This window comes from Euprymna scolopes, chromosome 29 (genome assembly GCF_053919585.1).
Source record: "Euprymna scolopes isolate OS-2025 chromosome 29, ASM5391958v1, whole genome shotgun sequence".
Lineage (NCBI taxonomy): Eukaryota > Metazoa > Mollusca > Cephalopoda > Sepiida > Sepiolidae > Euprymna > Euprymna scolopes.
This window is the reverse complement of record NC_136510.1, coordinates 28933015-28956323: the sequence shown is the minus strand read 5'-3', so window position 1 is coordinate 28956323 and position 23309 is coordinate 28933015. Positions and strand designations below refer to the sequence as shown.

At 30.9% G+C, this 23309-nt stretch overlaps 2 protein-coding genes across 3 annotated transcripts in view; one reads left to right on the top strand and one right to left on the bottom strand.

Moving 5' to 3' along the window:
- Window positions 1-12036, top strand: part of LOC145252563 (large ribosomal subunit protein uL2m-like) — a 31911-nt gene extending 19875 nt beyond the window's left edge. The window contains exons 4-5 of the mRNA XM_080112132.1: window positions 5594-5842; window positions 11566-12036. Of these exons, the coding sequence (XP_079968258.1) occupies window positions 5594-5842; window positions 11566-11978 (662 nt within the window). The 3' untranslated portion in view covers window positions 11979-12036. The remainder of the gene's footprint in view (window positions 1-5593; window positions 5843-11565) is intronic.
- A 5515-nt stretch (window positions 12037-17551) lies between these two features.
- The window catches only part of LOC145252562 (RNA-splicing ligase RTCB), a 52216-nt gene continuing 46458 nt past the window's right edge, over window positions 17552-23309 (bottom strand). For both annotated transcript variants that reach the window (XM_080112129.1, XM_080112131.1), the window contains exons 13-14: window positions 21791-21833; window positions 17552-17839 (exon numbers count right to left, since the gene is read on the bottom strand). In XM_080112129.1, coding sequence (XP_079968255.1) covers window positions 17775-17839; window positions 21791-21833 — 108 coding nt within the window. In that variant the 3' untranslated portion in view covers window positions 17552-17774. The remainder of the gene's footprint in view (window positions 17840-21790; window positions 21834-23309) is intronic.

Below are 23309 nucleotides of genomic sequence, written 5' to 3'. Positions count from 1 at the left end.
GTTTTTGTGTGGCGATCTAGGAGCTGATGTTTCATGCCTGATATGATGGTTAATTAGTAAAAGTTCAAAGTCTTTATTGGTGAATTCCGTACCGTTGTCAGAGCGAATACACTTGATTTCACTGTAGGGGGCCATGTCGGCTAGATATTTCTTAATTGCTAGCAGGGTATCAGATTTGTTCTTTAAAAAGTAAACCATTATTAAACCTGAATGGTCATCTACGAAATTCAACACATATCTATAATGTTCTCTGGCCATCGGTTCTACGGGACCGTTTAAGTCACAATGCACCATTGATAGAATTTTTTTTTTTCTGTCTGGTATCTTGCTTTGATAGTTTGTCATTTTCCCTTGCGTACAGACGTCGCAGTTGAAGGTTTTTGATGTTTGTATTTGCATTCCATCAACTACAGTCGGCAACTTTTTGATATCAGGAATATTGCAGTGTCCAAGAATTTTATGCCATGTCTGTAGATCATGGCAGGCGGTTTTTGATGGGACTACGCTATTTAAATAATATAGTCTTCCATTTTCTTTAATGTCGAATACAGTTCCATTCGGGTATACCAGTTTTGATTTATTGGGGCTAAAGTTTATATTTGCACCTTGTTTTGTGGCAGCTTGTACAGAAAATATATTTTGTTTAAATTTTGGGATTAGAAGAGCGTTTTCTAGAATACAGAAACACAATTCACCTTTATTGTTCTTTAGCGAGATTTTTGCATTGCCTCTTTTCAAAACGATATCGTTGACTCGACTCCTGTCAGCTAGTTCTACAAAATGATTTTGTGGCTTAAAGTTGGGGTCAAAATTGATAAAATCAGATTCCTTTGTAATCACATGTGCCGTGGACCCACAATCGACAAGAAAATTATTATTGTTTATTGAAGCATCAAATGCACACGAAAATAAAAATGTATGTTCGCTAACAGAGCTCTCTACATTTTTAATGTAGTCGCCATTTTGAGTCCTGTATCTACATTGGAAACTCTTGCGATTAGGTCGTCCAGGGCTTCTCTCATTACCAGTGATAGACTTCGGTCATCTAAACACTGTATTAATTCCGCAAAGACAGTTGCGTTCTTTTCAATGAAGTCGGGGTCGTTTCTGTTCTCAGGTTGTGTTTGTAGTACTTTGTGTAGCTTTTGGATTCGTAGATATCCCAGAAATTTAACTTGCCACAATTCGCATTTTGATTCGGATCCATCGAAATAAAGATGCACGCTGGGCCCATACATAACCTCTAGAAGTGTAAGCCATTTTGAGTTTCAGAACAGTTTCAGATAGTTCGCTGTTACACACAAGTCCTGGGAGGTGACTTGTTTGTAGTAGACAGTTCCACAGAACAAAATATTCTTACCGTGTCGAAACCCGGGAAAAGAACATGTGAAATTGCTCCAGAAAAGGTTTAATATTTATGAAGCAATTCTGGTTTCTGATTGGTTGGTAGCAGAACGTGAATTAATTTGATTCGTCAGTTCTTAGCAGCATCCTTTATAAATAGAATCGTCCGACTGTGTGGGATCATACCCGATTATCACTCCAAAATATTGCAACAATAGATATAAACACAAATTTTGCAGTTTCCTCTGATCCATTCAAGTGGAATAAAAATTTTCCGATTATTGTAATAAGTGCAACTGTGGCAATTCAAACAAGTCGCTTTCTCTTATTCTTTTTTTTTAAAAAAGGTCTGGTTTTGACGTTTCTGAATTTTTGAGATGAGGAATAGTTATTTGTATTATTATTCATCGGACTACTGTCCTCATTTTGAGTGTGAGTTTCACAGCATTTCAGTCAACGTAACCGCCGACCTTCTTCAGGTGTATCTTGTATGGTGTTAGGACCTCTATCCAGTCATGGCTGACGGAACAGGAGCACGCTAACCTCATGATGTAAATAAGGGTTCCGCTGGAAATTCCGTCCAAATTCCTGAGTTCGACAGAAACATTCCCGAATTTGACAAGATATACCTGAAGAAGGTCGGAGGTTATATCGACCGAAACATTGTGAAAATCACACTCAAGATGAGAACAGTAGTACGAAGAATCCAAATAATACAGGTTTGGTTTTGTTTTACGGCATATCAGCTCCTTTCAGATAATTTAATGCCGAATGCAGTAATTTTGAAAAAAAAACGTTTTTGCTTTATTTTTTTTATGAAGGGGTCACTACTTATCAAGGCCTGTAGGCTACTCGAGGATAAGGAGTGTACAGTAATCATTGAGACAATAGCGTAGTAATCGTTAGTGGAAATTTGGTAAATTGGATTACTTAAGGGGACAGTTCATCAAGAACTTGTATACGTTGGACTTGAAGATATTGTAGTCAGGTGGAAAGCAGAAAAACCGAACAGTTCCACAGGCGAGCAGTTCTAAGAAAGAAGCTTTGTTCATGGAATCTACGTTTAGGTTTAAGTATAGATAAAGAGCGGGGAAAATTATTGATAGTGGTTTAAGGTAGACAAGTGTTTTTTGTGAAAGTTTGGCAGGGGGAGACCATTGGAGCTCAGATGAGCACTTGCCATTAAAATAACAATAAAGCAAAGACAGGCTCACAACGTCTCTTCTGTGGGAAAGAGGTTACAGGGAAGAGAAAAGAGCATCCCCTACTAGGCTACAAAGTCTATTTTGAACTCTGTCAAGGCAGAATAAGGTTGTTCTTCAAGTTTTTTATATCTTCAAATATTTATTCATGGTGTTGGTTTGATTGTTTTTTTTTTTGTTTTTGTTTTTTTTTAGTTTGCAGAACATGATTGAGTTTTGCAAAGGGACAGAAAAAAACATCAATGTTTTGAGGTCAGAAAGCCAATATCTTCACATAACCTGATCTGATAACACTATATGCCTCACCAGGTATTTGTCACTCTGGACCAAAGTGGACCTGGGAGCAATGGTAACTAATGGTAACTCCACATTTCCCACAACCCCCAAATGGTGCCTCATCATTAGATGTCTTTTAAGGTTAAACCCATGACCTGAGATATGTTCAGTCATTTAGCTGAGGGTTTGTGTGACGGAGATGGTGTTAATCATGAGTAGCCATTATGATTTATATTTGGTTAACAACTGTCTGTCTAATTCTTATAAGGAACTATCATGATTGACCAGCAACATGGACAACAAAATAGAACCGTTAAAAAGTGTACGTAGTATCTTTTCTGTATTTTTTTTTTTTTTAATATCTCTCTCTATCCCCTCTTCAACACATCTTCTGACAGATGTGTTGGAATGTGACAAATCCTCCTGACTACAACTTGGATGTCTTCAAGTCCAACGTAAACAAATTCCTGATGAACCGCCCCCTTAAGTAGACACTCTAAAATATCCACACTAACGTACTGTACTTACAATAACCCTTATCCATGAGTGGCTTCCGGGCCTTGATAAGTGGTGACCACCTTGTAAAAAAAAAATAAAAAAAAAAAATCGGTGTTGTTTTAAAGCTTGATCTCTCGGATGACAAATATCTAAGAATTGGCAAAAAAACATTCATTCTTTCACCCGCAACTGAAATATATCAGCTTAGTGTGTGGCTTATGTAGTTTTTGACTTTTTGCTGAACAATCATGCACACACACACACACACACACACACACAAAATCTTCTGACAGACGTGTTGGAACGTGACAAAATCGGTATTGTTTTAAAGCTCGGTCTTTCGAATGACAAATATGCAAAAATTGGCAAAAAACATTCATTCTTTCACCCACAATTGGGCCGTTTTCTACAAGGAAGGGTCACTTTTTTCACCAATATTTTTGCAAATCATTCAAACCTCACATCAACGATGTTGCATAAAAAATGATTATTTCGAATGCCTGTGACATCACAATCGCGGTGGGCGCATCGATAAAACTGTTTACTTTTTTCACCTCCTTTTCCTCCTGTGCATTACGGGTTCGAGCCTGCCTACTATTCCTATTTTTTTTTTTTTTTTAACACACACACAACTCCACACACTCGGGCAATGCAGCAAAATCCAGCATTTGACAAAAAGTAAATAAAATACTAGTGTTGAGCAGTGTGATGAAGCTGTAGATGGATGAGTCTGCAGCCGGATGCCTCTACCTACATCTGCTCAACAATCTTCCTCACCATTACTCACTGGACTTGTGGCCAACCTTTCTCATCAGACTCCAACCACCTTAACTTCTCAGGCATGATTGATGCCAAGACGAATCAGATACGCTGATGACGAGGTTGACTCTCTGAAAGGTACAGCATAGTGGCATTTATTGACAAAGATATGGTCGCCAAAGAGTGTGACTTATTTCATGGTTGCCTTTTATTTTAGATGGTTAGTTCAACCATTACATTGACAAATAATGTAATATGTAATTCTACATTGACAAATAATGTGGTATGTAATTCTACATTGACAAATAATGTGGTATGTAATTCTACATTGACAAATAATGTGGTATGTAATTCTACATTGACAAATAATGTAGTATGTAATTCTACATTGACAAATAATGTAGTATGTAATTCTACATTGACAAATAATGTAGTATGTAATTCTACATTGACAAATAATGTAGTATGTAATTCTACATTGACAAATAATGTAGTATGTAATTCTACATTGACAAATAATGTAGTATGTAATTCTACATTGACAAATAATGTAGTATGTAATTCTACATTGACAAATAATGTAGTATGTAATTCTACATTGACAAATAATGTAGTATGTAATTCTACATTGACAAATAATGTAGTATGTAATTCTACATTGACAAATAATGTAGTATGTAATTCTACATTGACAAATAATGTAGTATGTAATTCTACATTGACAAATAATGTAGTATGTAATTCTACATTGACAAATAATGTAGTATGTAATTCTACATTGACAAATAATGTAGTATGTAATTCTACATTGACAAATAATGTAGTATGTAATTCTACATTGACAAATAATGTAGTATGTAATTCTACATTGACAAATAATGTAGTATGTAATTCTACATTGACAAATAATGTAGTATGTAATTCTACATTGACAAATAATGTAGTATGTAATTCTACATTGACAAATAATGTAGTATGTAATTCTACATTGACAAATAATGTAGTATGTAATTCTACATTGACAAATAATGTAGTATGTAATTCTACATTGACAAATAATGTAGTATGTAATTCTACATTGACAAATAATGTAGTATGTAATTCTACATTGACAAATAATGTAGTATGTAATTCTACATTGACAAATAATGTAGTATGTAATTCTACATTGACAAATAATGTAGTATGTAATTCTAACTAAATAAAGCTGTTAAGTCTCTATACATACAATTTTTGTTTTATTGCCTATTTCGTTTTATTTTTATCAAGTGTCGAATTTTGCTACAACATTCTGTAAAATGTTGAAATTCAAAAGTCAGTTAAAAATAGAATTTCTAAATATTAGGTACCCTACACTAATTTTTCACATGAAGAACACTGGAAGGCACTTCGATTTTTTTTTTTTTTTTTTTTGTTATAAAACTTCTACCCCCACTATCTACCTAGTTCTGAGACGCTATATATCTATATATATATATAATAATAATTTTTAATCTTTCTTTTTCTTTTTCAAGGACGCATTCAGACCCATGGTATTGGTGGAGGTCACAAGCAGAATTATCGCATGGTTGACTTCAAAAAAGATGGGCCAAGGGAAGGGGCACCTTTGGAGGAGGTTGTTTGCTATGTACGTTATGACCCCTGCCGATCGGCTGACATTGCTGTGGTAGCCACTGGGGAGAAAAGGCGCTACATCATAGCTTCCCAGAATATGAAGTCTGGAGACATCATCAAAACTTCCCGGAACATCCCCAGGATACCAGGTAAGGACACAGTTACTTAGGATATGATTTTGAATATCTGTTAGATACCATGACCTCAGCTGCGGAAGTTTTTCTCTTGGTGCCAAAGCCAACAGTCTAGAGCATTTTTTAAATGATCTCTTCTCTGTTGACTGCTGGCCCTGTGCAGTTCTAGGAGGTCCACTATCCCAGAATTTACCTTCTTTCTTTGTAAAGGAGTCAGTTTATTGGTACTCCTACTGTATTATGCCGATGGGGCTGCTCAAGCACTTTTTGTAGGCCAGGGTGCTCTTCCTCTAAGGCAATTGAAGACAATCCTATTTTTTGACCCTTTTGTCACATCTTCTATTACCGCAATACCATTTGCTAAAATTGTTGGGAAAAAAAAAATGGTTGGACCATTCTGTCGCTTCAGAAAGTATCTGATTCTTGCTGTAATCTTCTATCTATGAGACTTAAATACATCCTAAGATCAAGTATTGATGCCACATTTGGGGAAGTGCCATTCAGACTGTCTTGCCTTGATAGTAAAAAATTGATTTTGCAATATAGTAAATGATGTTTTTTTTTTTTTCTCTACGGCTTCATAAAAAAGCTGTTGTCTTTTCTCTATTCTATTGCTATTTCCATGAAAGATGATCGACTGAAGTCCAATCTTCTTCCTTGCAAGACATTTACAACAATAACTCGTCTTTATGTCACAACTGAAAGAACTTTGTGTGATACTATGACCCCCTCCCCCACAAAGTATTAGGAAGTGATAAAAAGAGGAAAGCCTAACAAAAAAGGAAATAGTTTATCAATAGAACAAAAATATAACAACAAGTGATATTAATAGAAAGACAATGGAAGGGGGTGTAGTTCACTAACGTACACAAAATGGCTGGAAATAGAATGGTTAATCAAGGTGTGGCAGTAACTGGGACAAAATATTGGACATAGAGGTCAATATATTTATAGTTAGTTTATGGACACGTTTAGGAGTGGCAGTGAGTTTTGCGACAGTTTATGAAGAGTTTTGAGTTTTGCAACAATTGACATTTAGATCAAATAGATTTCAGGTACTCCAAAATAAGAAATGACCAAAAGGACACATTTTGCATTTGCACAAATTAATGAAAAAAATTTTTTTTTTTTTTTTTTCATTTTTTAAATTTCCGATTGAATTATAAATAAAAATAAAGCAATATGCACATTTATAACTTTGCTATCGCAGATTTTTTTGTTAAAAAAATTGTTGAACTCACAAAAAGCTTTACTATTAAAAAAGGATTTATTTACAAAAGGTGTACAAATTTTCTAAACTTTGAAGATTTATATTAAAAAAAATAAAATGCATAGATTATACTAAACCTATTATCAAACAAAATGTACACATATATAATATACAATAGAAAAATGCGAGCATGAAAAGTAATATGGTTAAGCTTAAACATGGAAAAGTAAATGACTAGTTAAAACTGGAAAAGAGAAGGACAGGATATTCTAGTAAAAAATATAATAAATTTATAACTTAAAATATTGCAGCATTAAGAATTGATTATATAATGTTTCCACACACATCTCCAAACACCCGGGCAACGCCGGGTACCCCTCGCTAGTCTATTATATAAAAGAGAGCTGTCTGTTAGTGTGTGTGTATATCCAACTAAAAGTAAAAAAAATACAAAATTGATCACTATGATATATTCACTTAAAAACAGGGATCCTGATGTAAAATGTGTACAAATGAGACAAAAAAAAGATCAATTGTTTGAGGTACAAATGTCATTTTATTTAAAGAGGCAGGGGAGGTAAAAATCTTGCCTTCAATACTCTTTTAGCAATTACAATCTGCGCATGCGTGAATGCTATTCATTCCTACCTTCATTTTAAAAAGATAAATTTGCAACATCATAGCCATTTTATGATGTTAGCCTAATCGATAGTGTGTTCGCATACTATACATTCATATCACAAAAATATACATATTATACATTAATATCACAAAAATATACATATTACACATTAATATCACAAAAATATACATATTATACATTAATATCACAAAAATATACATATTATACATTAATATCACAAAAATATACATATACATTTATATCACAAAAATATACATATACATTCATATCACAAAAATATACATATACATTCATATCACAAAAATATACATATTACACATTCATATATAAAAATATGCATATTATACATTCATATTACAAAAATATACATATTATACATTCATATAGAAACATATACATATTATACGTTCATATCACAAAAATATACATATACGTTCATATATAAAAAATATACATATACATTCATATCACAAAAATATACATATACATTCATATATAAAAATATACATATACATTCATATATAAAAATATACATATACATTCATATATAAAAATATACATATACATTCATATATAAAAATATACATATTATAAATTCATATATAAAAATATACATATTATAAATTCATATATAAAAATATATATATTATACATTCATATCACAAAAATATACATATTATACATTCATATCACAAAAATATACATATTACACATTCATATATAAAAATATACATATTATACATTAATAGCACAAAATATACATATTATACATTCATATATAAACATATACATGTTATACATTCATATCACAAAATATACATATACATTCATATCACAAAATATACATATACATTCATATCACAAAATATACATATACATTCATATCACAAAATATACATATACATTCATATCACAAATATACATATACATTCATATCACAAAAGATACATATACATCCATATCACAAAATATACATATACATTCATATATAAAAATATACATATACATTCATATCACAAAAATATACATATACATTCATATCACAAAAATATACATATTACACATTCATATATAAAAATATGCATATTATGCATTCACATCACAAAAATATACATATACATTCATATATAAAAATATACATGTTATACATTCATATCACAAAAATATGCATATTATACATTCATATCACAAAAATATACATATTATACATTCATATCACAAAAATATACATATACATTCATATCACAAAAATATACATATACATTCATATCACAAAATATACATATGCATTCATATCACAAAATATACATATACATTCATATCACAAAAGATACATATACATCCATATCACAAAATATACATATACATTCATATCACAAAAATATACATATACATTCATATCACAAAAATATACATATTACACATTCATATATAAAAATATGCATATTATGCATTCATATCACAAAAATATACATATTATGCATTCATATCACAAAAATATACATATTATACATTCATATCACAAAAATATACATATTATACATTCATATCACAAAAATATACATATTATACATTCATATCACAAAAATATACATATTATACATTAATATCACAAAAATATACATATTATACATTCATATCACAAAAATATACATATTATACATTCATATCACAAAAATATACATATTATACATTCATATCACAAAAATATACATATTATACATTCATATCACAAAAATATACATATTATACATTAATATCACAAAAATATACATATTCATTCATGTCACAAAAATATACATATTATACATTCATATCACAAAAATATACATATACATTCATATCACAAAAATATACATATTATACATTCATATCACAAAAATATACATATTATACATTCATATCACAAAAATATACATATTATACATTCATATCACAAAAATATACATATTATACATTCATATCACAAAAATATACATATTATACATTCATATCACAAAAATATACATATTATACATTCATATCACAAAAATATACATATTATACATTCATATCACAAAAATATACATATACATTCATATCACAAAAATATACATATTACACATTCATATCACAAAAATATACATATTATACATTCATATCACAAAAATATACATATACATTCATATCACAAAAATATACATATACATTCATATCACAAAAATATACATATACATTCATATCACAAAAATATACATATTATACATTCATATTACAAAAATATACATATTCATATATAAAAATATACATATTATACATTAATATCACAAAAATATACATATTATACATTCATGTCACAAAAATATACATATTCATTCATGTCACAAAAATATACATATTATACATTCATATCACAAAAATATACATATACATTCATATATAAAAATATACATATTATACATTCATATCACAAAAATATACATATTATACATTCATATTACAAAAATATACATATTCATATATAAAAATATACATATTATACATTAATATCACAAAAATATACATATTATACATTCATGTCACAAAAATATACATATTATACATTCATATCACAAAAATATACATATACATTCATATCACAAAAATATACATATACATTCATATCACAAAAATATACATATACATTCATATCACAAAAATATACATATTATACATTCATATCACAAAAATATACATATACATTCATATCACAAAAATATACATATTATACATTCATATCACAAAAATATACATATTATACATTCATATCACAAAAATATACATATACATTCATATCACAAAAATATACATATTACACATTCATATCACAAAAATATACATATTACACATTCATATCACAAAAATATACATATTATACATTCATATTACAAAAATATACATATTCATATATAAAAATATACATATTATACATTAATATCACAAAAATATACATATTATACATTCATGTCACAAAAATATACATATTCATTCATATATAAAAATATACATATTATACATTCATATATAAAAATATACATATTATACATTAATATCACAAAAATATACGTATTATACATTCATGTCACAAAAATATACATATTCATTCATATATAAAAATATACATATTATACATTCATATATAAAAATATACATATTATACATTCATATATAAAAATATACATATTATACATTCATATATAAAAATATACATGTTATACATTCATATCACAAAAATATACATGTTATACATTCATATCACAAAAATAAAGAAAATCAAACTTTTTCTAAATAGACAATTTTGAAGTTAATTTATATCACATTTGTTAGACATTGGCACAATCTGAAAAGAAATAATTATTTTTAAATTATCAGGTAATTAACTTGCCCCCAACTATATAATTTTTTACCCCCTAGAGGTAAATTTACCTCTTGTTGAGAACCACTGCTCTAAGAACTGAGTTCCACATCTTAGTTGTCTGTCGAGTCCTTGTTGACGTCAACTCCTCTCAATCTGATCTGAGTTCTAATCTGCCGTCAATTATTGCCAACTATAGTGACAGCCGTCATTAACTGTCGCAAAACTTACTACCATTCCTAAACTAACTCTAAATATATTGACCTTTATATCCGGTCTTTTGTCCCTGTCACTGCCACACCTTGATTAACAATCCTATTTCAGATGGGCTTTGTGTTCCTTGGTGACCCCCCCCCTCTATTATCTTTCTACTAACCTCAGTTCCTATACTTTTGTTCTGCTGATCAACTATTTCCTCTTTTTTACGAATCACTTCCTAATACTCTGGTGGGGACGCATCTATTGTATCACATAAATATGACTAATTTTTTCTTTCTTTTTAAATTTTCCAGTGAGGGCTAATGAAGGCGATTCATATCCTGTTGGTGCTTTACCCGTTGGTACGCTGGTACATAATCTTGAAATCTACGAGGATGATTACGGACGGATTGCTCGTGCTGCTGGGACATCTGCTCAGCTGGTTCGCAAAGTTGGCGACAAATGCATCATGCGCATGCCTTCCAAGAGAGAGATTTGCATATCTCAGAACTGCATGGCCACCGTTGGTCGCGTATCCAATATTGACCACGGCAAGGAACATATTGGTTCAGCACAGAGGGCACGGTGGCTGGGAATTCGGCCGCAGAGTGGCTTGTGGCATCGGAAGACTGGATACAATGGGCGAAAAATCAGACCAATTCCACCAATGAAAACTTATTCAAAACCGCCACCGCCAAAACCTAAAAGCTATAAGTTTACATTTTAAAAAAAAGTTTTTATTTTTATTTTTTTTTTAACTTAATAAAACTGTTTAATCAATGAAATTCATTTTTTATTTTTATTTAAAAAAAATTTTTTTTTTTTAATGTTTTTAAAACAATTTTTGATGATTGCGTGACATATAGGGTTGCGTAGTCAGAGGCTGACGTTTTGGAAGTAATGAGAGTCGAACTCATAATAATGCTAGGCTTCGTTTTTTTTTATTTTCTTTTATTGTTAATCATATTAAGTCTTGTAGATGACATCAGGTACTTGCTTGTACTTGTGGCGGCTATTAGCCTGATCAGATAGAGTCGGCTTCCTCCTGAACACTAAATGCATCTCAAATTATCACAGTCCAGGTTGTTCTTAACGATTGTCGCCCAGGTCTTCAGCTGTCTACCGACATGTTTGTGCCAGAGAAAGGACCTTGTGTTTTTGAGTTCTCCCTCTGGTTGACAAGCTGCATGTCCAAATCACTGGAGACGTTGTTGAAAGACAGGTGGTAGTAGACATAGATTTAGTCCTCAGTGAAGAGTAGAAACTGGAACATTATCTCCACAACGGTAACGCAGAATGATGTAAAGTCAAGACACAGCAAACAGGATGCTTGAAAGGGTAGGAATTGAGACCCTTCCCTCAAATCTCTTCCATTGAAACTTTCTCCATGAATACAACTACAATTTACCAGCTAATTTTTATAGGAAGACAATAAGATTTTTCTTGGTATTTAGGTTATTTGGTAATTATCCAGTTTATGACCCAATCTTTAATTTTGCATCAACGGGTTACATAAGTAACTGGTAGATGCCGAAACGATTAGCCAATCAGCTGTCAGAAGATGAGTTTCTCATGCAATCAAAATTATTTAAACCGAAAAGACTTTCAACATGCTACGTCAACGTGTTAAGAATGGCTTTCTAAATAAATAGCCATTCTTAACATGGGAAACAGGAGAGCAATACTGCATTTTAAGTTCATCATCGGGCAAACTTCACTTTGGCTTCTTTTGGATGCTTATGTAAGCTGGAGGACGGGTTGAGGGAAACCCACAGGACATTATGTATGTATAGTGTAAAAGAAAAAGAAAGTATTGTTAAAACCTATATGATTTTGTGTTGTCATTATTATTAACTGTTACAACCGCTGCTATTAAAAAGACAACAATCACTATAAGGAAGAGAACAGGAAAGAAAGCAACATCATTGTGACACCTAATACTGCTACATGTCATCTATACAACAAGACTCCAGCTGTGTATATAATGAACCACTACCCAGATGATCTGTGGGAGAGAAAGAATTGCTCCACTCTACAGATCTATGAAAATCTAACAAGATGCTGGTGAACATATATGAGAAATATCAACATCAGCATCCAAAAATATTGCGTGGTTTCATGAGCAAATGGACCCATTTCAGTTGTGATTGCATCAGGATATGGGGGTCGTTTATAAAGATCATGAATCATGGTCCAATTATCGAGCTCTGATCTTATTGGCATTGGTTTCATATATTTACATAGTCCATCAATAAAGAGCTGGATCTTTCTTTCAGATATGATTATTCAAAATATTTGGCCAGTAGTACCGTACGAGTTAATTTTCCTGAGGAGACCCATAAAAAAGGTAATCACATGTTCATGTTCTTTTTGCATAAATGGTGATTACAGCAGCTAACTGAATTTTTCCAACTAATATACAATTAAAAATAGAAGCAAAACCTAACATCATATCCAAATCATGACCTACTTCGGCAAAGAATGGATAAAATAAACATCTTTCACGAAAAACACCCGTCTAGCTGAATCCACTGTGAAAAATTTCCCCCACTCTATATCTGTGCCTAAATCAAAATGCGGATTCCATGAACAAAGCTTCTTTCTTAGAACTGCACGCCTGTGGAACTCTGTTCCGTCTGCCTACTTCCCTCCGGACTACAACTTGGTTGTCTTCAAGTCCAATGTTAACAAATTCCTAATGAACCGCCCCCTTAAGTAAATATTTCAGCAAATCTCCTCACTAACGTAATGTACTTGGAATAACCCTTATCCCTGAGTGGCTTCCGGGCCTTGATAAGTGGTGATCACTGTGTAAAAAAAAAAAAAAAAAAAAAACCTATGCCATTCTTTCGTGTTCTGGGACAAATCTACTCACACTTCACATGCAACCACTTGTTAGACCCCCCCCCTCTACTAATCTTTGTCAAATAGCGAGTAAATGAGCAAGTATGAATTTTGACGTAAACGCAGATCGAAGTGACACAAAGCTTAGAAAATAAACGAGTTCCCACACAGGAAACGTGAATAGAGGTCAGGTATGATTACAGTAGGGAAAAACAGAAACATTAATAGATAGGGAGCATGAGGTCATGGGGGTCATGATTAACATATTTCAACAGAGTTCTGATGGAGGCCAAATGAAATGGATGCAAGATAATTTTTGTTTAAACAGTTAAAATCACCAAAGGTGAAAAGCCCCCCCCCCTCTCACAGTGGGCTGACAAGCGGACATATGGATTTTTAGCAACTTCCTCAAATCATTATGAAACCTATATATTTGAATAGCTCAGAGTCTGAAGTTGCCAAAAAATGGGCTCATTTGTCTTCTAACTTCAATTATTTCTCAAGATATGCCTGTTTGAAGTTTGTGAATTTCAAATTTTTGTGAAATTGCAACTACAGTGATATTTACCAACGGATAAATTTGGGTGCATTTGAAGAATTGCTCAAAATTTATTCCAGAAACCCATGTCCTATAAGCCTCTTAGATAATGGCAGATTCCCTAAATTTACTTCCTTATAAAAAAAAATGGAACATATAAACAAGTTTTTGACTTTTTTTTTTTTTTTTCCACAAAATTTACCATAAAAATGAGCATTTTTTTTTTTCCATATAAAAAGCCTAAAATTTGCCTCTGCCAGTATATTTTAACGAAAGATTGCAAAAAAGCCCAGAGATGAAATTTCTCATGCTTCACAAATAAGAATCTAGACATACAAAACTATCATAATCCAATTGTGTGGACCCCCCCCACACACACACTTTTGAGAACCATTTTAATTCTAACATACTGAAAAAATTTGAACTTGCCCATTTTTCCATAATTTTGTACAACCTACAATGAATGTTTAAGCCATAAATCCAGATAATTCTTACCATTCTTACTCAAATTTCATCATCCAAACCACTTTTCCTATATTTTTTAGGGTGCAGAATCCAAATCTTGCATCAGAAAACCATGAAACTGCACTATTTTCTGGAAAATCCTGATTTTTTTTTACCCTTTTTAAAGCTATTTTCAGTTAAATATTGGCCATAAACCAGAAAAAATTCTTCCATTTTTCTCATTTTTAATTTTTGAACATCTCACATCTTTTTTTTCTTTTCTTTTCGATACACAATCATAATGAATGACATGACAAACATTGCTCTCATTGAGATTTTTAAAAACTGCAAGAGATCTCGATTCGACAAAGAGCCAGACTTTGATGAAGTTGTGAAACAGGTTTCTTCCAAGCTAGAGATCCCACCTAGTGATAAACTTCTGACATCAAAGTTGTGTTCAAAGACTTTCAGCAGCAACAAAACAAGAATCGTTCAGTGCTCAGGTCATCCAGGTCATTTGATGAGAAGGTAGTGCTCCAATGTCACACCTATGTACCAAAGGCAAAGCGCCTTCTGGAGGAAGTCGGTGACCATCAACAATGTCAACGACTAAGAGACTATGGAAGAACATCAGCTCCAGCATCTTTCAGGAATAAATTTGATTCGACAAAGAGCCAAACTTTGATTAAGTTGTGAAAGAGGTCTCATCAAAGCTATATGGATTTGACCTGTGCTCAAGCACAGAACACTTCCCCCCACCAAAATGTTTGCCTTCGGTCTGAAGAACAAATACCTTCAAAACAAAGAAGTTGCTAAAGTAGGATACTCTATCCTATGCAATGAGTCCATCCAAGACTGACATGTTTCATTGGAGGTTGCATCTGCCATCTATGAAAGTGGCAAAATGACCAAACGGATTTACACAGACATTAGCTTACTCCTGAAAAATGCTGGAGCTGATGTTCTTCCATCGTACGATAAACTGTTGAAATTTAAGGAGTGGAGGCCAACAGTACAAAAACTTGCAACTCCATACAGTGGTGTGAAGTACCATTGCCTCCAGTTCTTGCAACTTATGTCTGCCCAATTGTTTGCATCACTTCAGTTGCCCACATTCTACAACCTCAACGAGATCCAACTGAGAACTGCTCACCCAAGAAATCGATAGTGAATTAAGAGCCAAGATTGATCAACTGGTACTGCACATGGCTGTCATTTTAACCATCATTAACTCAGATAGGAAAGTGAAAATTGACGACTTCAAAGAATTTTGTCACGCTACATATCTCCATGTTGGTTCAATTCCATGGGTTGATATCACTCCAAGTGCTCATGTTGTTTTAGGGCACAGTGCTGAGTTAATTGCAGAAAATAGCAACATTGGTCTGCTGAATCTGGCATTGAGTCAAATAAGTTCCTATGTTAATATCGGATAAACAAGTCTCGAAAGACAAATCAATTTGACAATTTATCAGATTGTATTAAGACTCTGGGACAAGATTTATCCCATTGCTATGAAGACAAGAGAACGTTTAAACTGCAGACATTGCAAGTCATTAGGTCACAGCATTAGAGGTTGTGAGTAGCTTAAAACTGCAATTCATGGTTGCAACAGTGAATATGAGTCTTTGTTGTGCTTTTTGACTCATGATGATCAGTTATCTGATACATTGAATTAATAAACTAGTTTTTTCATTGTGTAACCTTCTAGTAGTGTATTTTCTCATTCTAACTGAATATTTGAAAAGCTTGTTTCATGCAGTATCAAGTAGAGGTCTCATTTGTCTTCTAAGCTTGAATAGTTTTAAAGATACAGGCATTTGAAGTTTGTCCGTAAATGCCTAAGTTTTGTCCATCACAAATTTATGATGTTTTGGTCCATGGACTCTTAAAAAGAACGATTTTTATGTTGAATATCAACTTTCCAACATTCTACCATAGTATACCACCCTATTTGATGTCAAAAATGAACTCAAAGAGCTAAAAAAAGCATAACCACTTTCATTATAGGTATACATAGGTAAATGTCCGCTTGACCCCCCCAATTAAGCCCACTGTGCCCCTCCCCATCCTAATGCCTGCTGCTATATTAAGTTAACGAATTAATAGAATCAGAGTTGGTCTCTGCCTCGCATGATTAATGTCTTTGGGCTATTTTTCTGTGCAAGGGAAAGTTTATTTCCGCTAGCTATACTGAAGAGACACTCGACCGATCATGGCCATGCAAAAGAAGAGGAACAGGTGAATAATGTTTATACACTTTTGACGGTAAACACGTATCCAACATGCTGAGACGTGTTGCTCTCAGTATTGGAGGTAGGAACCTGAAACCCTGCAGCTTTAACAAATAGCTGTGTGACTTCCTGCAGATTAAATATATAAAAGTTTGATACACCCAACAATTGCAAAAAAAAAAAAAAAAAAAAAAAAAATGAATAACATTAACATCTTTAATGATCAACAAAAAAGTAGAATCACGAGTTTGAATAATTTTATTTGCAAAGAAATTTATTTGGAAAAGAAAATAAAAAAAAAAAAAAGGAAGAAATTGCAGATGATTTCTGTGGAAAATACAAAGAATAAAAATCAAATTTAGATTCTTTATATAAAAAAAAAAAAAAAAAAAAATTGTCCATATTCACAGGTCAATTGACCAAAGTTGTGTGGCCAGCCAACAGTTTGGAATTTTCCAAAAGTTTATCCTTTAATAACTCCAATTGGACGTAGTTTTATCGCCTTTTTACTAATACCAGCATCATGGCCTGAAAGTAATGTAAAGAAATGGATAAAAAAAGCTTTTCTACAACAAATAAAAAAATATCCACATCATAACTGGTGAACACTGATGATTCAAACATTATCATGAAGAAACGTAAGAGTTAAAAAGTTAAATATTCATAGTGAAATGGATTTCACCATTATTCCTAAAGAACTTGTATAAATTGGATAAATCCAAAAAATCAGTTCCCAAAGTTAAGATGCCAGAAGTGGACTCTGTTTAGCTAAATATGGAACGGAAGTCACTAAGCATGAAACTAAATATGAAACCATACAGAAAGACTTCTTTTTTTATCATGAAACAATAAAATAAAAATAAACTTTTATTTTTTACATTTCTATAAATATTTTTTAATATTCAAAATCTAATATATAAAAGGCTATATGTTTGTCCGTCTGTCTGTTTCCATATTTTCAAACTATCTCTTCCGAAACTAAAAGTTACAGAGCGGCACTAGGGGCCTCAAATGATTGGATTTTTTATGGACCATTATTTCATGGGTCTTTAACTGGTTAAAATAGTTTTTCAGGGGTCAAAAAGGGGTCAAAATTGCAAAAAAAATTGTTATACATTTTGTACATTCAACTTAGTTTATTTTTAATCAGTTCATATGCGTGTCATGTTGATACAGTGGTAATGTCACCAGCTTTGAATGCTACAGTTTTGTTTTCGCTTTCGATTCTAGCTGATGGTATCAAATTATTTTTTTTTTTACTTTTGAAATTACAACTATAATAATATATAGGAAATCTGGACAAATTAAATTTTAGTGTATTTTACGCCTGGACTTTCCGTTCTTTTCTATATTTTAGCTAATTTGTGTCCACTTTTGGCATCTTAACTTTGGGAACTGAACTTTTGGATTTAACTATCAATTATATAAAGGGCAAACATTTGTTTCTTCTTGCGCTTCATTTTACTTCAGTGGACGTTCTCAGAAATCAAAAGGCCCCTTTCCTGCGGCTAACACTTGATTGCTATACGAGATACATAGATATTTGAATATTCCATTAAAGTTATCCTTTACTCTCAAACATCGAGTTAGTAAAAAAGTTGAGAACATAATTTTCCTCTCCCCAATTAACTATTTAAATATGTTATAACATATAAGAAGTACGGTGTAGTTTGCTTGAAGCATTGTTAGAGAATAAAAGGTATTTTTAGAAGACTAGAACAACGCAAGAATGTACAGTCGTTGTGTGAAGATAAATAAATAAATATATGAATAATAAATAATTCAATTTTTTTCATTATTATTATTTTTTTATTTATTATATTTTATATTTTTTTTATTTATCATTCTAAATCTAAATAAAACAGCCATTTTGCAATTTACATCCTAGAGAGAGAGGATTCATTTTTCCACTGACGATGAGTTATTACCCGAAAGGATCTTTGGAATTAAATACCACCCACAGTTAAAATTCAGGTAGATAAATGAATAAATATATATTTAAAAAAACAAATAAATAATAAAAAAAAACAAATTGAATTATTTATTATTCATATATTTATTTATTTACCTCCTCATAACAACTGTACATTCTTGCACTGTTCTAGCCCTCTAAAAATATCTTTTACATGTTATAGTATATCTTTCTTGTGATCTAAAAATATCTTTTACATGTTATAGTATATCTTTCTTGTGATCTAAAAATATCTTTTACATGTTATAGTATATCTTTCTTGTGATCTAAAAATATCTTTTACATGTTATAGTATATCTTTCTTGTGATCTAAAAATATCTTTTACATGTTATAGTATATCTTTCTTGTGATCTAAAAATATCTTTTACATGTTATAGTATATCTTTCTTGTGATCTAAAAATATCTTTTACATGTTATAGTATATCTTTCTTGTGATCTAAAAATATCTTTTACATGTTATAGTATATCTTTCTTGTGATCTAAAAATATCTTTTACATGTTATAGTATATCTTTCTTGTGATCTAAAAATATCTTTTACATGTTATAGTATATCTTTCTTGTGATCTAAAAATATCTTTTACATGTTATAGTATATCTTTCTTGTGATCTAAAAATATCTTTTACATGTTATAGTATATCTTTCTTGTGATCTAAAAATATCTTTTACATGTTATAGTATATCTTTCTTGTGATCTAAAAATATCTTTTACATGTTATAGTATATCTTTCTTGTGATCTAAAAATATCTTTTACATGTTATAGTATATCTTTCTTGTGATCTAAAAATATCTTTTACATGTTATAGTATATCTTTCTTGTGATCTAAAAATATCTTTTACATGTTATAGTATATCTTTCTTGTGATCTAAAAATATCTTTTACATGTTATAGTATATCTTTCTTGTGATCTAAAAATATCTTTTACATGTTATAGTATATCTTTCTTGTGATCTAAAAATATCTTTTACATGTTATAGTATATCTTTCTTGTGATCTAAAAATATCTTTTACATGTTATAGTATATCTTTCTTGTGATCTAAAAATATCTTTTACATGTTATAGTATATCTTTCTTGTGATCTAAAAATATCTTTTACATGTTATAGTATATCTTTCTTGTGATCTAAAAATATCTTTTACATGTTATAGTATATCTTTCTTGTGATCTAAAAATATCTTTTACATGTTATAGTATATCTTTCTTGTGATCTAAAAATATCTTTTACATGTTATAGTATATCTTTCTTGTGATCTAAAAATATCTTTTACATGTTATAGTATATCTTTCTTGTGATCTAAAAATATCTTTTACATGTTATAGTATATCTTTCTTGTGATCTCTTATTCTTATTGGATTCCAGGACAAGAATTCATCTAGTCTGGTGGAGTGCTGTTTCTTGGGGTAACATCGCTTGGAGAAGGTTCACCATTCCTTATGGGCTATCCATACATTGGGTTGTGAATATTGGGATTTTAAATATTTAGTCGGGATTTACATTCAAGTTAAATAATAGTGGTTGATATGCCATAAAACAAAATAACCAAACGGCTTCTCAGTTTTCTCAGAACTGGTTGATTCACAAACTGTTGCAACTGAATTTTCAGAGGAAACTTTAGTCTGTTTACTAAAATGACTAAAAATTCCCCCCCCCCCGTACTATTGAAAATCCAGTAATTTTGGAAAACGTTTTTATGCTTCAAGTTGTTTATATCTTCTAATGTTTATGTATGATGGTGTTTAGTTTGGTTGTTTTGTAGAGAAAAATTATTGTTTTTAACTTTGCAAAACATGATTGAGTTTTGCACATAGGTATTCTCTAATAGTAACTATTTCCTCTGAAGTGTAAAGCTTAATAATTGAATATTGCGCTGGTATAGTCCAGCAGCTTATGCAAACATTCTAAAGGAAAAAAAAACATCAATGTTAGGTGCATTTAAGTAAGAAAGTCGATATCTTCAGACAGCCTGATTTGGTAACACCAGATAAAACTAATGGAAGAACGCACAAAAATCAGGAATTGACAACGACATACACGGTTTGTCGTGGGTATAGTAGTACTTTAGAAGGTTCAGAGTTCTGTAAAACAATATAATCCAGTATTTTTCGCATTAACATTTCAATTTTTATATTATAAAAAGTAAATTCTAATTTGAAAACACAATTTCTATATTTTTTTTTTGATAGAAATTAAAAAAACAAAACAAAAATAAAACATATCTATATACAAAAATAATAAAAAATAAAAAAAACATATCTATATACAAAAAAATAAATAAATAAACATATCTATATACAAAAATAATAATAAATAAACAAACATATCTATATACAAAAATAATAATAAATAAACAAACATATCTATATACAAAAATAATAAAAAACAAAAAAAACATATCTATATACAAAAACATAAATAAATAAACATATATATATATACAAAATCTTTTTTAAAAACATATCTATATCCAAAATCTTTTTTAAAAACATATCTATATATACTTACATGTGTTCACTACATCTGTGACATTTTTGTAGGATTTGGGAGCCTGAAAACAGATCAAATAGACTTGCATCAAATTCAATTTAAAAGAAGAAAGTAATAGTAATAATGATCTGTAATGGAGATACTTTGAAAAGGAGGTAACATCCTAGAAATATCAATGAAACTCTGACATCATGTAACATGCTATTGATCAAAGAAGAAACAGTAAGAAATAAAGAAAAAATTATTTGATATTGTCTTTTTGTATCAGTTCATCTAGTTTTCATATCTTTGCATTGTCACAGCCTTCTAAAACCTATTTCTATATATAAATTTTCATACTTATGCAGAGAATGACCCGTTTTTCTGTGAATATTGCACCGGCATATTCCAGCAGCTTATACAAACAGCCAGAATATGTCAAGCATTGATCAAATTTTAAAATGATAGAAAAAAAAAAAAAAAAAAAAAAAAAGCTAGAAACCATTTATCGTATTTCGATAAAGAAAATGAAAATATAATTAAAAATCAACCTATAATAAATTTCATGAATAAATATTTATCTTTTGTAAAATACGTAACAACAAATGAACAGTTTTTGTTTTCTAAATTTTTTAAAAGATTTTTTTTTTTATAAGAAATGTTATTGTTTTAAGCCATTAAAAAAAGTTCATTGTTTACACGTACAGTGCATTTGTATTGTTGACTAGTCAAGCAATTTTCATTAGCTGAGCATTTTGTCATATTCCAGCGATTTACATGAGTTGCCAGATATGCCAAGTCAACATTTACAACAAAACAAAACAAAAAGTCATTCTCTGTATAAGTACCTACATTTTTTTAGGCCTCCATTCAGTTTTAAGCAACAGTGAATACCACTTTAAAGAGTGCCGATGCAGAGGCAGCTACAGTAAAAGTTGTACAATCTGTAACTGTATCTCTCCTGAACCGGCATGTATCTGTCCTGAACCCAGTGGGTGTGGAGTGACAGAGAATATCCTTTCAAAAATCAAAGCAACTCTGCTATCTGTAATCACCGATTATGGTTTATTTTCTTTATACCAGCTAGTGTCAATCTTGACAAGGATCAAACTAAGTACATGACAAAGTGACACAAAGTTTGGGAAATAAACAAGTTCCCCCACAAACAAGAAGACATGTCGTGTAAGATTATGTTTTTGTTTCATCATAGGTATGTACATTATATGGATTTTTTTTTATTTTTGTTTTTAATATAGGTGGAATTTTGGACAAGAACATTTTTTCTTAGATCTATGGACAGGAAGAAATGTCATGAAAGGTTAGGGAGGTCAAATAGGTCAAAAGTAGAGTAAAACATGTCAGTGACATGATGTCACTGATATCAAAGTTGATAAAGAAACCAAGATTTCAATCAGTTTGTCTATGAACATGGTGTGAGACAGATTGTCAATCATACTGTAATCACTGGAAGGAAAACTTTGATAATAACTAAGACTGAAAAGCCCCATTATATCTGTATTCACCTATTTACCCTTATTAAGAAATTAACTTAAGGATT